We start from the raw sequence: 16,263 nt of genomic DNA on the forward strand, positions 1-16,263 counted from the left end.
CCCAGGCCCTCGGCGAAGGCTCCCCCGCCCCCAGCCCCGCAGTGCCAGAGGTTGGGGCCACCGGAGAGAGCCCCGCTGGGGGGCAGAACTCCCACTGTCCGCCTCCGCCCCCAGTGGCCCGCACCCGCGGCTCGGCGAGTGCCGGGAAAACACGATCGCCACCGAGGCGTAAAACGAGCCGCCAGCCACCTTGGAGATCATCTGATCCAGCCCCTCGGTTTCCCGGGCGCGGAGTGGGCGCGCCAGCCAGCGCAGCGCGGTGACCTGAACCCGAGGTCCCGCCGCCCCCGCCCCTCCCCGGCTCCCCGGCTCCCCGGCTCCCCGGCCGTTTGGCTAGTTTGTTTGTCTCGTTTTTAATTTCTCCGAGGCCAGCCGGAGCAGGTTTGCTGGCAGCGGCGCACCTCCGGCAGTCACGCGACCAGCCAATCTCCGGGCGGCGCTGTCGGAGTCGGCGCGCGCGCGCGCGCGGGCGGGGACGCGCCGGGCCACCTTAAGGCCGGGCTTGCCAGCCGCGGCGGGGCGGCTCCCGGCGCCGCAACCAATGGATCTCCTCCTCTGTTTAAATAGACTTGCGGTGTCAATCATTTTCTTCTTCGTCAGCCTCCCTTCCACCGCCATATTGGGCAACTAAAAAAAGGGGGCTCGTCTTTTCGGGGTGTTTTTCTCCCCCTCCCCTGTCCCCAGAGCCTCGCCGCTCCGCGACTCCGACGCCGCCAAGGTTTGGAGAGCCGCTCGGTTGGCGGGACCCGCGGGCTTGCAGCAGCCCGGGACCTGGACTGGCTTTGCCACCCCCCTCCTCTCTCCTCTCCCCTCCCCTCCCCGCCCTCCCGCTCGCCGGTACACTTGATCGGCGGCGGCTCTCGGCTGCCTGGCCGGGGCTTCCCCTCACCCCTCCCCCAGAGCCAGCGCGCCCCTGACGCTCGGGCAGTTACTTGTCCGTGTTTGTTTCTCTTGGCTCGGAGCGCAGTCGCAGGGCTTTATAAGAGGGGTTCGGGCTGGGTCGGGGCGTTTTGTTTTGTTCAGTTTTGTTTTCGGAGAGCGCGCGCGAGGCGGTCGTAGAGACCCGGGAGGAAGATGTCAAACGTGCGAGTGTCTAACGGGAGCCCGAGCCTGGAGCGGATGGACGCCAGACAGGCGGAGTACCCCAAGCCCTCCGCCTGCAGGAACCTCTTCGGCCCGGTCAACCACGAAGAGTTGACCCGGGACTTGGAGAAGCACTGCAGAGACATGGAAGAGGCAAGCCAGCGCAAGTGGAATTTTGATTTCCAGAATCACAAGCCCCTGGAGGGCAAATACGAGTGGCAAGAGGTGGAAAAGGGCAGCTTGCCCGAGTTCTACTACAGACCCCCGCGGCCACCCAAAGGCGCCTGCAAGGTGCCGGCGCAGGAGAGCCAGGATGTCAGCGGGAGCCGCCAGGCGGTGCCTTTAATTGGGTCTCAGGCAAACACAGAGGACACACATTTGGTAGACCAAAAGACTGATACATCGGACAACCAGACGGGGTTAGCGGAGCAGTGCCCTGGGATAAGGAAGCGACCTGCTACAGATGGTAATGACCTTTCCCCAAGCAGAAAATGTCTGTCTGTCTGTCTGACTGTCTGTCTGTCCGGGGCACCGCTTTGCCTGCTTGAGGGTCTTAACCTCAGCTTTTTATTTGTTTGTTTATTATTCATTTATTTATTTACCTACTTTTATAGCGTATTCTGATTTAGCTTGTGGGGAGCGAAGTGGCCTAATCTTGGGTTTTAAATGCTATCCGGCTGACTGCTTGCCTGTTTATTATTTTTAAGTCGGGAGCCTGAGATGGTATTATCTGATAATTTCTCTAACCGAAAACATGGCAGTTCCTCCCCGCTAGCCAGCGGTGGGTCTGTGACAGCGTTGGGATGTGTATCCACGGCCTCCGTCTTCGCAATGGACAGAGAGCTTTGGGGCGTAGAATACACTTTCTGTTATGTGAAAACAACCTCATTCTGTGCCCTTAAAGGCCACTGGGAATGACGGGTCCAGGATTGTGGGTGGAGGTGTGGGTTTTTCATCCCCTACCGATTGTGCCAACTTCTGTCAGCCATTGTTTTTCCAATAAAGATTGTGTGTTCTTTTTAAAATTCCCTCCTGCCCTTAGATTCCTCTCCTCAAAACAAAAGAGCCAACAGAACAGAAGAAAATGTCTCAGACGGTTCCCCGAACGCGGGTTCAGTGGAGCAGACGCCCAAGAAGCCTGGCCTGAGAAGACGTCAAACGTAAACTCCTCGGTGGGTTGATGGCTAGGCGCAAGTAACTTACATCCCGAAATGGGCTTTCAAACCCCAAGATAACCTGATCTTAGTGGTTGTTGGCAGATTATAGAGTTTGTGGGCTTTTGTTTTTGTTTATATTTTGTGAGGTCAAAAAATAGGAATGGGAAAGGCTGGGGCATCACTGGATTCCGGGGTACTGTGGTGCTTCATGCTTTCCACGTCCTGACATCATTTTTCCTTGAAACATGGAATGACTAGACCAAGTGTCCTCGGCAAGTACTTGTGACCAAGGCCCAATGGATAGAAGGCCGATTAATTCCCTGTGAATCCCACCAAAACCTGTTGGGGAACAGTAGGTTCTTAACTTCTTCTGAACAAGAACTGGGGTATGCCCCAGTCTCACTTCATGAGAGTTCATTTCCCAGGGATTCAAGTTGAGTCTGTAACAGATTTCGAGCCATACGTGGGAAAATGGCAAGTAAATGATTAAAATTTGAGGGAAAAGTTAGGTACAAATGGTTCCTATTTGGTTAACCCCATGGTTACATGCTTTTATCTTTATCGTTTTCATAAACTGCCGCTTTCCCTGTTTTCTTACAAGTTTTGGGAACAGGAAAGGAACCCTGTGTATTTAAAAAAACCAAACTGGAAACCTCAAAAATACTAAGGTTCCTACAGAATTTCTGATGATAACTTCCGAAGTCACAAAGCAGAAGTTAAATTAACTCTGCTGGAGTAAGCAATCCAGGAACACGTCAGCATGTGTATGCTAATTGTGCTATAACAGGATGATTTGGATATTTTAGGGGAAACCGTGAATAGTCATAAGGGCCGGCAAGGGCAGGTCTACCCCACAGAAGAGAAGTGGAGATTTTTTTCCATCTACTAAAATCTGGTCAATATGGACAGCTAATTTGAATAATTCAGCCCTCAACTTACCGTGGATTGGCTATCCATAATGATCAAAGTGCATATGTTAATAGTTTGTAAACTTCTTACTGATAAGAACCGTGACCTCTTCCCCCCCCCCCCCCATGCACTCATAGCTTAGCACATAAAGAGATTTTAGTACATGTTGATCCTGGCTTTTAAAAATCCTCATTTATAAAAAAAAAAAAAATAAAGGAATCTAGAGATTAAGGTGAGATTCAAGTTTGTTGTGTTTTTAAATCATAGTGTCATATATATGACTTCTTCACACACATCTGGCATTTTTCAAAGGTTATACAGAACATCACTATAGGACTTCTATATTACAGCTGTATACGAAGTGGGAAAAGTGGATGAAAAAAATTTTCTGAAGCCACCTGCAGCTTGGGACTTGTGGTTTGTGACCTGAAGCTTAGCTCGTCAGATGAGCCACAGTGAATCACACCTATTGGATTTTGATCTGGTCCCATTCTGACATAGAGAGAGGCATTTGTTAGTAAACATTGCCAGTTCAGAGAATACTAGAAATAGTGGTAAGGACCTCCTCAAAAGCATTCTTGTGTATATTTTGCATATGACTGAGAAACAATAATATTTTGAAAAAAAAAGTTAATAGAATTTTCTTTGGAGAGCATTTATAAGTTACAGTTCCACTTATTTTTCAAATTTAGAAAACTTTGATACTCTTAAGTGTTACAGTTTCTTAATTCTCCTTTCTTTCTCACTGTCTTTGACCCCGATTCTCTAGACCAGGGTTTCTCAACCTCTGCACTATTGACATTTTGGGCTGAATAATTCTTTGTTGTGGGAGGCTGTCCTGTACATTAGTAGAATGTTTGGCAGCAGCCCTGGCCTTTCCCAACAGATGCCAGTAGCAACCTCCCACCCCCAGTGTGACAACCTAAAATGTCCCCAAACATTGCCACACGTCCCCTGGGGGACAAATCTCCCCACTGTTGAGATCCCACTCCTCTAAACAAAAATAAACAACACGGAGAAAAGTAAAAAATCCAGTGAAGGAAACGTTGGATGGAGAGGACTATGGTCATCAGCTTTTAGTACACACTTTCTTTTCCATTGCTCAGGTATTTCACAACTAAGACAGTGACGAAATAATTCCTGTACTTTATTGGTAATGCTATTCTAGTGCTTTTTCTCCTAATTCTTTCTTTTTGTTTCTTTTGCAGAATTAAGAGCACGTTTCCTTGTTTATCAGATACATCACCGCTTGGTGAAGCAAGGAAGATATAAATTAAAAATTTTAAATACATATCGCGGACTCCATGGAGTGGACATCCTGTATAAGCACTGAAAAGCAACAACACAATAACACTAAAATTTTAGGCACTCTTAAATGATCTGCCTCTAAAAGCATTGGATGTAGCATTGTGCAATTAGGTTTTTCCTTATTTGCTTCATTGTACTACCTGTGTATATAGTTTTTACCTTTTATGTAGCACATAAACTTTGGGGGGAGGGACGGCAGGGTGGGGCTGAGGAATTGGCGTGGGGGGGGGTTCTGAAGAGCTTGCTTCCATTTAGAGCAAGGAGAAAAATATTTGACTTGCGTGAAGAGAAGCAGTTTTGGGGAAGGGTTTGAATTGTTTTCTTTAAAGATGTAATGTCTCTTTCAGTGAAAACTGATAATTCATTTTTAAAAAATCATCCAAATTTGTACACTGGTTGCAAATAATTGTTAATTTTTTTGTACATGAAGCTTTTTCTCATTTGGGAGCTCTGATGATTCCGTTATGTAGTGGCAAATGGCTTTTTTTTTTTTTTTTTTTAACAAAAAACTATCCTCTTATTCCCCCCGCCCCCCCTTCAGTTTCTCTTAAAATTGGAATTTACCATTTAATTATTCAGCAGTTAGGTAATCCTTTCAGGTAATTCTGGGCAAATATCGGGTGTATGGGGGGAGTTCTAAATGCTCAGATTTAACCATCTAATTTTTATCAGGTTTGCTGAGAAGATTTCTTAATTTTCTTTGGACTTTGAGCTGTGTAGACACAGTCAAAATAATTCTAATACCTTGGATATTTTTTAAACATCTTTCAGTAACTTCACATAAAAATAATGAAATAATTTTAATTTAAAGGTTCTCATTTTATTTGTTAATTTGCCCCAAGGAAATGGTGTTTTTAAAGGAAAGTGCATATAGAGAAAAGCATACGTGGAATTACTGAAATGGATACTACATCTTTAAACAGTATTTTTACATTGCCTGTGTATGTGTATGAAACAAAACCATTTGAAGTGTACCTGTGTACATAACTCTGTAAAGACACTGAAAAATTATACTAACTTATTTATGTTAAAAAGAGATTTTTTTTTTTTAATCTAGACCATATACAAGCCAAAGTGGCATGTTTTGTGCATTTGTAAATGCTGTATTGGGTAGAATAGATTTTTTCCCTTCTTCTGTTAAATAATATGGCTATGCTTAAAAGGTTGCATACTGAGCCAAGTATAATTTTTTGTAATGTGTGAAAAAGATGCCAATTATTGTTACACATCAAGCAATCAATAAAGAAAACTTCCATAGCTATCGAGTTGAACTGTAATGTGCTTTACTAAGCTTTGAGGTATTTGACCTGGCATTATGGGTGTATTTACACAAATATAACACGAAGTGGCAAATATCTTGATAATTTAGGCCCACATCTCAGATGATGTTTATGTGGTTCTGAATGTGATAGTATTTTCCACTTAGTTCTGTATGCGTGAACAAAGCTTTAGACGTGGAAAGTGGAAAAGCCACATTTTCATATAAATAAGATTGTCAAATCTCCATTAGTTCCAATATTTATATCTTCTAGGATATGTGTCCGACTCAAACATTTTTACATAAGTGTAGACTGTTCATACATTTGCAGGACTGAAAATGAAAGTAACATGGTGACTTCTCTAAATTCTGTATTTACACATGCAAGTGTTGTGAGAAATTAGAGCGATTGTTCAGACCACCTAATCTACACCTCTTGTCAAAAATATTTAGATATATATAGGTCCTTTAGAAATTGGAATTCCACACTAATTTAGACGGAACAGATATTCTTCAAACTGGTCATAACAAATCCTTCAATTTTGAAATTTCCTGGTTATAATCTACACAACCCAAGACTGGTTAATCTAAATACCAAATCTGAGGGTTTGGGCCCATGTTGACGTGGCAGAGGTAAGATATTTTTTACTTTAATAAAAACTTAGACAAGGTATTTTAAAGTCAAATTTACTAAAAATGATTCCTGTTATTACACATTCTCTTAAAAATGTGGCTAAGGTGTAAATTTTTTTTTCTAGGATTCTGCAAATGGTTAAATCGCAAACATTTGAACTTGGGTTAAATTGTTTACCTGAAATACTAGCATTTACATTATTGCACCCCAAAGGGGGCTCTACACAAGACAGTTAAAACTTATTTTGACCTGAAGCTGTTAAAGAAAAAAAAAAAAAGAAGAAGAAAGCAAAGCAAAGCAAAAAAAAAAAAAAAAAAAAAAAAAAAAGAAGAGCAGAGTTGACTCTCTTCGGCTGCCGGGAAGGAGAAAAGAAGGTCCTTTGGTGGCGGAGCTACATCTTCCAAGTAGGTATTATTTTAATTAAAGGCTAAAGGTGTTTTTGTGATTCTATTCAAAACACGCATACAGGGTGTTTTTCAGGAAGACACTGAGAAAGCAAGAAAAACAATTCAAAATGGGGAGGAAGGAATGGAGAGTCAGGAAATAATGAAATAAAATTAGTTTCTCTGAACCAAAAAGAGTACTTAAAAAGTGTCTCTAACAGAGGAAAAAAATCCTCTTAATTGCTGCCTGCACCCTATTTTCCCTCCCTCAAGCGGCATCCTTAATGTGAATTTTTAGAGACTGCGTTTTAGGAGTGTAGGGCCAGGAAGAAGTGGATGCTCGCCGCTCCAGGCACGTTCACAGGAACGCAGCCCCCAAGTCACCGGGTGGATCCTTTACACATCTGTGTCAACTCTCCAAGTGCGTCCCCGAGATTCGGAGCGTCCCTTCCCTGGTCCCGGACCGCTGGGCCCGCCGCGGGCGTCCCTCTGAGGGGTCGCGGCGGCCGGCGCCAGCCAAACCCTGCTCCGCTCCCCCGGCCACTGCGCCGTCGTCTCCCCAAACTGCCCCGAAGCCCCGCTCCCGCCTGCCGCGGCAGTTGCGGCGTCGGGCTGGCTGGCGCCCCGCGACGAAAAGGCCATCAAGTCTCGCTGCATTTCTGCCACTTGCAGCGCCCGCGCCGCCGGGGTGGCTGCGCGCAGTTCCCGCGCTCGGGGCGCCCCGCAGGCCGTGGAGGGCGGCTGCTCCCCGGCCCGCGCAGCGGCGCGGGGCGGTTTCTCGGAAACTTTCCTCCCTCATCATCTCTCCTCCGGGTTGAGAAAGAAGCGGAAGCCCCTACTTCTCTCCACAGTCAGACCCTCTACACCAAGCACCCTGCCATATTCCAGATCGGTGGGGGGGATCTGTGCGAAGGGGAGAACCTTTCCGAATCTTCGGACCCTCCGGGGCAGCAGCCCGCTCCCACCCCCACCCTGGGCTCCAATGATCCGCAGCCCCGCGCATTTCGAAAGGCTTCCCGGCTCGCCGGCGGCCAAGGAGGACCGCAGCGACGCGCAGGAGGGGCCAAGCGCCACAGCCGCTTGCGGGGTCGCTTCCTCCTTTACAGCCGTTTTGCAAAATCCAGCTCCCCCCCACCCCCACCCCCACCCCCCATCGCATCCCCAGCTGTCCAACGCGTCGGACTGGGGCAGGGAAGAAATAGGAAAACGTGGGGCCAGGGGCATGACTGGGGGACAGAAGGGACCGTAAAAATCCACAGGATGGGAGCGGGGCGCGCGGCCTTTCAGGCCCCGGTGCGCCCACCGCCCCGGCCGCGCCAGGCGACCTTTCCCGGCGGCCGGGAAACGCCGTCTTCGCCATTTCATCTTCATCATTGTGAGCGTAACACTTGCTCTTCATAAGCTTTTTAGGACTGAAAAAGGTGTTTTAAAAGCCTATCTGGATCTCCAATCTGTTTTTCAGAGTGCGAATTTCTTTTTTAAATTTGCCATCTCTTTTACCTGAGCCACACCCTACGCCCGCTCCCCTCCCTCCCGGCCAACAGTAAGGTAAAAATCCTGTAAGCGAAACTGGGGAGGAGGGCGGAGGCAGAGAAGAAGCGCCCACAGTCAGGCTAGATCCCCCCACCCCCGCCTCATCCACGGCGGGGTAAGGGGGAGGAAACCTCCCGGATCTTGGTTCGCGTGGGGGTGGGGTGGAGTGGGGTGGGGTCAGCCTCAGTCAGACCCTGCAGAAGCGAAAGTATTTACACGGACACTCAAGTCCCAGGCCTGTCTCGCGTGGGGACACACAGTAGGCAGGAATCAGCACAAAATACAACAAGAAATCGATGCGTGTTGGGCGCGAAGCGTCGACGCGCCTCAAAGGAACGCTAAGAAAAGGCAGGGAGAAGGGCGCGCAGCCGGGACGCGGGGCCGGGGGATTGCATCATTGCAGCTCCCCCTCCAGAAAATGGGCTCCGAACCGCGGCGACCATCATGGCGCTCGGGTCGGGCCGCGCTTCCCGCGCGCCTTCCCCGAGCGCTCGGGCCGCGGGCACCGAGCCCCAAACGAGCGTTTTGCAAACATTTACCCCCACCCTCCTCCCTCGGGCGCCTCTTCCACCCCCCCCACCCCCGCTTCCTTTTGTGTGCCCGCGTATGTGAGTGCGTGCGTGCGTCCGTCCGAGTGTGTATAGGACTAGGGAACTTGAAGATCATTTTTTTCCTCTCTTTTTTCCCTCCCGGGCTGGTGGTTGTAAACTTGATTGGCATTGGCTGCGCCCACTGACCCCTGCGCCGAGTCCACTGAAAATTTAAGGTGGATCCGAAAGGCTCCAGCTTCTCGCGCTTTAGCTGGTTTGGGAGGAAAGGGAAGAAAAAAAAAAAAAAAAAGCCCCAAACCTTGCGCCCGGCGCGTTTTCACGAATCCCCTGCGGTACCAGCCCCCGCGCCCGCCGCGCCCGCCCCGCCCGCCGCGCTCTTCCTCCGCCCACCTCCCGCTCCTTCCCCATTGGCCCGACGGTGAAGTTTGAATTTTTTTTTTGGATGCTTGTTTGCTTGTAAAAAATACGGTACCCCACATCGTGTGACGTAAACCTATTTCGGCGCCCCGAACTGGGGAGCTTCAGCTGGTTCTGGGGAGGAGGGTGGGCGGAGCATCTGTCTGTTCCAAAATTTTGCCCCAAAGTGCCGTTGACAGTGTGCAGGCGGGTGGGGGAGCGTGGGGCCGCGGTAAACAAACCCGAGCAGCTTTGGCGGGGGCAGAGATGTAGTATAAAACGTTAATGGATGTCCGGGGCACGCCGTTTCGCCGGCTGCTGGCCAGAGGTGCTAGGGAGGCGCTGACGGAAGCCCAGGAGAAGATGCACCTTCCCCTGCCTTGGAAAGGTAGACTTGGGGAGGGAGGGGGCTGGGGATGAAGGTGGCCCGGAAAAGAGCACCTTACAACCTAGAGGAAAAAAAAAAAAAAAAAAAAAAAGAAAGAAAGAAAGGAAAGAAAAGAAACCGGGGAGATGTAAAGACAGATCAGGTCTATTATTTCAAGTGCTACCCAGCCAGATTCCATCATAATTCAGCCAAGTCGCTGTCATTTTTATTGAAAAAATTTAAAGGAAGTTTTCTCTTTTTGATTTCCAGAGTGCTTTTAAGTAAGGAAAACGTTAAAATAAAATTGAGAAAAAAATTAAGAAAGGAAATACGACTTTTCAAGTGCCTTTTGATTTCTGGGTCTGGAAATTCTTTTGATAAAGTACTTTAAGATTTAGGAGAATGTTGGTTGTATTACGGGTCTAATAGAAACGATATCCTGCATTAATTGTAACTCAATTATGTTTTACTTTGCTGTGAAAATTTCAAAAGTTTATAGTAATTCAAATTACTCTCTAAATCACTCTATTTTCACATTAGTGAAACTAGCATATATGCATACATTTTGGGAGTCTCTTACTCTTGTGGCAGTGTAACTAATGATTTTAACTTGACGTCCAGCCCCAGCCTTCAGTCTTAACAGCTCTTAACTCCACTTCCCCAGCCATTTTTTAGTTCTTACCTCCTCCAGTCTTTCCTAACCCAATCAATCCTTTACTTACACAACCTAACTTGGACCACCATAAACTAACCTGCCTGTGCCCTTAGTAAGGAATTTGTTTGAGTTAAGAAAGTCCCCAGATGGACTGGCTAGCCTCAGGAAGTAGTGAGCTCATCATCCCTGGAAGTGTGAGTCAGGCACTAGTCTGGATGACCCCTTGATAAGGACATTGTAGACAGGAGACAAATATCAAGTGAGTGTGAGGACTAGTTACTTCCAAAGTCTGTTCTAGACCCTTGAGATATGGTATTTCCAATCTTGGACTTTATGGATATTCAATAAATTAAGCAATTTTCCTGGAGTTGCACTCAAGGAAGATTTCTTCTAGAGTTGTACCTTCCAATATGGTAGCCAGAAGCCATATGTAGCTATTGAGCATTTGAATGTGGCTCGTCCAAATTGAGATGTAACTGAAATATACACCAGGTTTCCAAGAATTAGTATGAAAAAGAATGTTAAATATCTCAATAATTTTTGTATTGATTACATGTTGAAGTGATCATATTTTTGATACATTGGATCAAATAAAAATATGAAATTTAATTTTATCTGTTTCTTTTCCCCTTTTTTTTTAGTGTGGTTATTAGACCATTTTAATTTGCATATATGACTCCCATTATATTTCTGTTAGACATTGCTGTTCTAGACCAACACCTATGATCACTTGAAGCACTATCTTTGAGAGTAGCTGGTAACTTCCAATTGCCGTCCTAACTTCCCAACTGAAAGCAAGGCCCAAACTCAGCCTCTGGAAACTTTAAAAAGAATTCTGCCAACACCGAACACCTACTGTTTCATCTTTAACACTTAGTATTGGGTTTGGGCCCAGACTATGGACTTATGGTACAGATATGTCTGATTAAATCTGACTTGATAACAGCTTTCCACATTATGTGAATAGAGAGAGACACTGGGGAATCCAATATGTTAGGAATGATGCTGGGAAGCAATTTAGACCCCAAACAAAGCCTCCACAGGTAACTTTTCACTACTTGTCACTCTTTAGTGGAGAGGAAGGCAGGGGGCAGATGGAGTAAGGTTCTCATTCTGTGGATGTATCTCTAACGGAAGACTTGAACAAATGAAAGGGTGTCCCATATTCTTGGATAGAAATACTCAAGATGATAAAGGGGATAATTAAATTTATGCTTTTATATTAAATTCTGTTAAGTTCTGATTATCCTATTCCATTCCATTGTTTTATTTGTTTATGCACTCAGGACTATATTATTTTAATTACTGTAATTTTATTTCTGGTAACACTAATATTCTACATCCAACCAGTCCCTTTAATCTGCTTTTTTCCCAGAATTTTCCCAGAATTTGGCTGCTTTTGCTTGACTTTTTTCCTATTTGGTTTTAAAATGAATTTGTCTAGCTGGAAATGTAATTCCTACTAGCATTTAAAAAAAATGGAGTGGGATCCTTATCCCATACTTTATACTAGGATCGATTCCTGAAGGATTAAAGAAGTGTAAAAACTTACACTTTTTTCCTGAAGTGTAAAAAAGTGAAATTAGAGACACACTAGAAGAAACTTCAGGGGACTTTTCAAAAATATAATCTCAGAGCGGGGAAGGTCTTTCTAGGTATGAAACAAAGCAGAATCTATTAAATATAATATTGTTAAATTCAATGACATAAGAGTAAAAATGTTCTGTATGGCAAAGGCTTTCAGAGCAAAGTCAGAGACAATGGCTTGGGGTAGTAGTTGCACAACAACGTGAATATACTTAATTCCACTGAGCTATGCATTTAAAAAATGGTTAGGGATGCCTGGGTGGCACAGTTGGTTTAGCGACTGACTCTCGATCTCTGCTCAGGTCATGATCTCATGGGTCGGTTCATGAGATCGAACCCCCACATTGGTCTCTGTGCTGACAGCACAGAGTCTGCTTGGGATTCTTAATCTCCCTCTCTTTCTACCCCTCTCCTGCTTGCACTCTCTCTGTCTCAAAATAAATAAATAAACTTAAAAATAAATAAAAAATGGTTAAAGTGGCAAATTATATGCGTATTTAAATACATACATACATACATGCATATATACTTACATACACTTCTACAAGCACACACACATACATACGCACACAACTACTGGAAACATTTTAAAGTCTGTCCATGTTCTGTCTAAAAGAATCTCCTACACAGTGTTCTGTGAATCCTTTGTGAGACATGGGTATGGTGGTTGCTCTTCAGGCTCTGAAATCAGACTGCTTGGGTTTGAGTCCCAGTTACCTAACTCATTGCCTATAAGACCTTTTGCAAGTTACTTCACCTTTTAAAGTTTCTATTTCTTTGGCTATATCATGAGGATGCATTTACCTCTCTCACAGGATTATTAATCTATTCAGTGGGATAATGTATGGGCAGTACTTACCACAGTACCAGTTATATAATAAATACTAATCATTCCATATATTTATAAACCATATAATTAACAGAGACATCCAGTTCTTATCTTGGATTCTCAAGTAACCATCCACAATCTGCTATATTAACCTTGTAAATATATTTCTCAGTTTAAAAAAAAATGTTTATTTTCAACAGAGACAGAGAGAGTGCGCTTGTGAATGGGGGGAGGGACAGAGAGAGAGGGAGAGAGTGAGGATCCAAAGCAGGCTCAGCACTGTCAGTGTGAGTCCCATGCTGCGCTTGAACTCATGAGCCATGAGATCATGACCTGAGTCAAAACCAAGAGTCAGATGCTTAACGGACTAAGCCCCCCGGGCGCTCCTATTTCTCAGTTTTAATTCTCACTTTTTTTTTTTAAGGTTTTAAATTTATTCGGAGAGAGCACGCACAAGCTGGGGAGGGACAGAGAGAGGGAGAGAGAGAATTTGAAGCAGGCTGGGCACTACCAATGCCAAGCCTGAGCCTGAGCCCGTCATGGGGCTCAATCCTACAAACCATGATGTCATCACCTGAACCAAAATCAAGTCAGATGCTCACCTGACTGAGCCACTCAGTCACCCTGCTGCTGTTACCACTCTTAAGAACAATTTTTTTAATGTTTATTTATTTTTGAGACAGAGAGAGACAGAGCATGAATGGGGGAGGGTCATAGAGAGGGAGACACAGAATCCAAAGCAGGCTCCAGGCTCCGAGCTGTCAGCACAGAGCCCGACGCGGGGCTCAAACTCACGGACCGTGAGATCATGACCTGAGCCGAAGTAGGACGCTTAACCGACTGAGCCACCCAGGCGCCCCAAGAACAATTTTTTATGAAGTATTTAATAAACAGAATTAATATATTGCAAAATATAGTTAAAATGGTCGAATTTCTGTTATGTATACTTAACACAATTTTTAAAAAAGCTTAAAAAGTAAGGCATTTGTTCAGTTTAGGGCCATCTCTAATTATCTCAAAAAGGACCTGGTATAGATTTGTTTGTGGTACTAAATCAATCACATACACACACACACTCACACAAATACAATGGCAAACTGGGAAAATGTTCACAACCCATATACTGAAGGGCTAATTTCCCTGATAAATATGAAGTTCCTACAAATCAATGAGAAAAAGCAAACCAACAGAAAAATAAGAAAGGATATAAACACAGTTTTCAGAAAGAGAACAAAAGGCTCTTAAAATATGAGAACATACTCAACTGTAGCTTAAAACTATTGGGATATAAATTACATATAGAATACATAAGTTTAGGCAAATATATTCACAATTAGCATCACTCAGATACAAAGATGGCCATCATCCTTTCTTGATAGTTTAACCTTTGCTTCCCTCCTTTCTATCCAAGGCTGAGTGATTTTTTTTTTTTCCTGGCTTCATTGTTGACCAGAGAAGCAAAGAGTTTGCATGTGTGGAAGCCATGACCACCTTTCAAATTCAGTGTAAGATTCCTCTCAATCCAAACCTGCTAGTCTTTGGCTTAGTGCCATCACCTTTTTTTGCCCATAGACATTCCCCTGAATCAGCCTCCTTTTTTTTTTTTTTTTTTAAAACACTATGGCCAAGTGGATTTATTTTATGTTTGCAAGTTTGGTTCAACATTTGAAAATCAATATAACCTACCACATTAACAGTCTAAAGAAAAATCGTAAATCATATCAGTTGATGCAGCAAAAGTACTTGGAAAAATCCAACATCCTTCATGATAAAAACTCAGCAAAAAAAGGAATAGAAAACTTCCTAAATTGGATAATGAACATCTCCAAAAATTACCTAGGGCTAACATGATACCTACTGATGACAAACTGGATGCTTTACTACTAAAGCTGAGAGACAGCAAAAATATTATCTCTTAACACTCCTATTCAACATCATACTAGAAGTTCTAGCTGAGTCAGCCTCTTAAAATGAATACAACCACCTTTTTGACACATTTGATCCATTTCTGCTTTAAAAATTTTTTTTAATGTTAATTTATTTTTGAAAGAGAGAGAGACAGTATGAGCAAGGGAGGGGCAGAGAAAGAGGGAGACACAGAATCCGAAGCAGGCTCCAGGCTCTGAGCTGTCAGCACAGAGCCTGACTCGGGGCTTGAACTCACGAGTTGTGAGATGAACTGAGCTGAAGTCAGACACCCAACCGACTGAGCCACCCAGGTGCCCCCATCCATTCCTGCTTTTAATTTCTATATATCAGCTGGTAATTTGAGCTGATAAGTCATCACCTTAACTGGCTTTTGCTTCAACTTCTCTATTCTCTGAAAAGCTTCAAGCAGAATTTATTATATGATAAAACGCAAAATATCAAATCAGTAGAGAGAGACTATATTATGGAATAAATGGTGTTAGGTTATAGTGTTATAGCCAACCACATGGGAAAAATGTTAAATCTCTCCCCTGCCCCTCCCCACGCACACACACACACACACACACACACACACACACACACACATTATATTTTACATTATATACTGTGGGTTTACTTTTTGATTTAACAATTCATCTTCTACAAGTTTACTTTTGGGAAATAATGACTAAAGATATATTTACCAGAATGACTATTGTGAAGTTATATATTTGATTATAAAAAGAAACAAAAAAGTAAACAACTGAACAACTCCTTAGATATAGGAATGTGGGATTGATTATTTGAATATGGTATATCCAAGAATGACACAGATCGCAGTCATTAAAACACCCCAGGTAGCTTTATCTACGTTAATACGGAGAGTTGTCAATAATATTAAAGCAGGCACAGAGCAATATTTATGGTATGACCTCATTTTTGTAAACAGTTTTTAACAAGAAACAACTATAAACATGTTTCAAATTTGAAAAATAATTATCCTTACAGTTCTTTAATGCAGAATAAGTTTCTCTTTGTGTCTTAGTCTCTTTTCTCAGACATTGGCGGAGAACAAGCATTTCTATAATGCCTATTCCCTCCTTTTCTGTCTATTTCTGTCTAGTTTCAGATATCAGTAAATCCATATATGAATTATGAGGAGCGTGTGTCTTTGGGTATATGGTTTTCTTTCCAGGGCACACAAACGAGGTATAAATATCATTCCCATTAACTCGGGAATATCTTAACAAACCATGGAAAATTGAGCCAATTCCATCTTTTTTGGCACAAGGGATCCTGTGGGTAACATTATCCCAAACCTCACATTCCTACATCTTTGGGATTTGGCACACCCAGGGATTCTGCCCGGAATTCAACAGATTAACTAACTCCCTGTCTTAGTTTTGTTATGTAGGACGTAGTGCTCAGGAGATTGTTTTAAATTTCTAGTTTGCTAACCAGACCAATCTTGAGCTGTCACTCTCCATGGGACTGGTTTGAGGCAAATCTTAGGATCTCAGAATACCAGGTATGGAAGATCACTGCATCCAGTGTTCATTTTACAGACGAAAATATTCTAATCCTTGATTTCCTGTAAAGTGGGGAAGTTAAACAAGTTGATTTATAGGTTCCTTCTGGCGCACAATTCTGTGATTTCTGTTTCCTAGTCAGGATCACGGAGTCTATCCCTGCGGATCAGGTTATT

At 44.1% G+C, this 16,263-nt stretch overlaps 2 protein-coding genes across 2 annotated transcripts in view; both read left to right on the forward strand.

Moving 5' to 3' along the window:
- The first annotated feature begins 575 nt into the window (after positions 1-575).
- CDKN1B (cyclin dependent kinase inhibitor 1B) lies at positions 576-5,722 on the forward strand. The gene is made up of 3 exons (XM_027035599.2): positions 576-1,549; positions 2,126-2,255; positions 4,358-5,722. The coding sequence occupies exons 1-2, from the start codon at positions 1,075-1,077 to the stop codon at positions 2,245-2,247; spliced, it is 597 nt and encodes a 198-aa protein (XP_026891400.1). The 5' UTR covers positions 576-1,074; the 3' UTR covers positions 2,248-2,255; positions 4,358-5,722.
- A 919-nt stretch (positions 5,723-6,641) lies between these two features.
- APOLD1 (apolipoprotein L domain containing 1) overlaps positions 6,642-16,263 on the forward strand; it is a 60,266-nt gene continuing 50,644 nt past the window's right edge. Inside the window, exon 1 of the mRNA XM_053225846.1 lies at positions 6,642-6,753. The gene's annotated coding sequence lies outside the window, so the exon portion shown is untranslated. The remainder of the gene's footprint in view (positions 6,754-16,263) is intronic.

Source organism: Acinonyx jubatus, chromosome B4, assembly GCF_027475565.1.
Source record: "Acinonyx jubatus isolate Ajub_Pintada_27869175 chromosome B4, VMU_Ajub_asm_v1.0, whole genome shotgun sequence".
NCBI classification, from domain to species: domain Eukaryota; kingdom Metazoa; phylum Chordata; class Mammalia; order Carnivora; family Felidae; genus Acinonyx; species Acinonyx jubatus.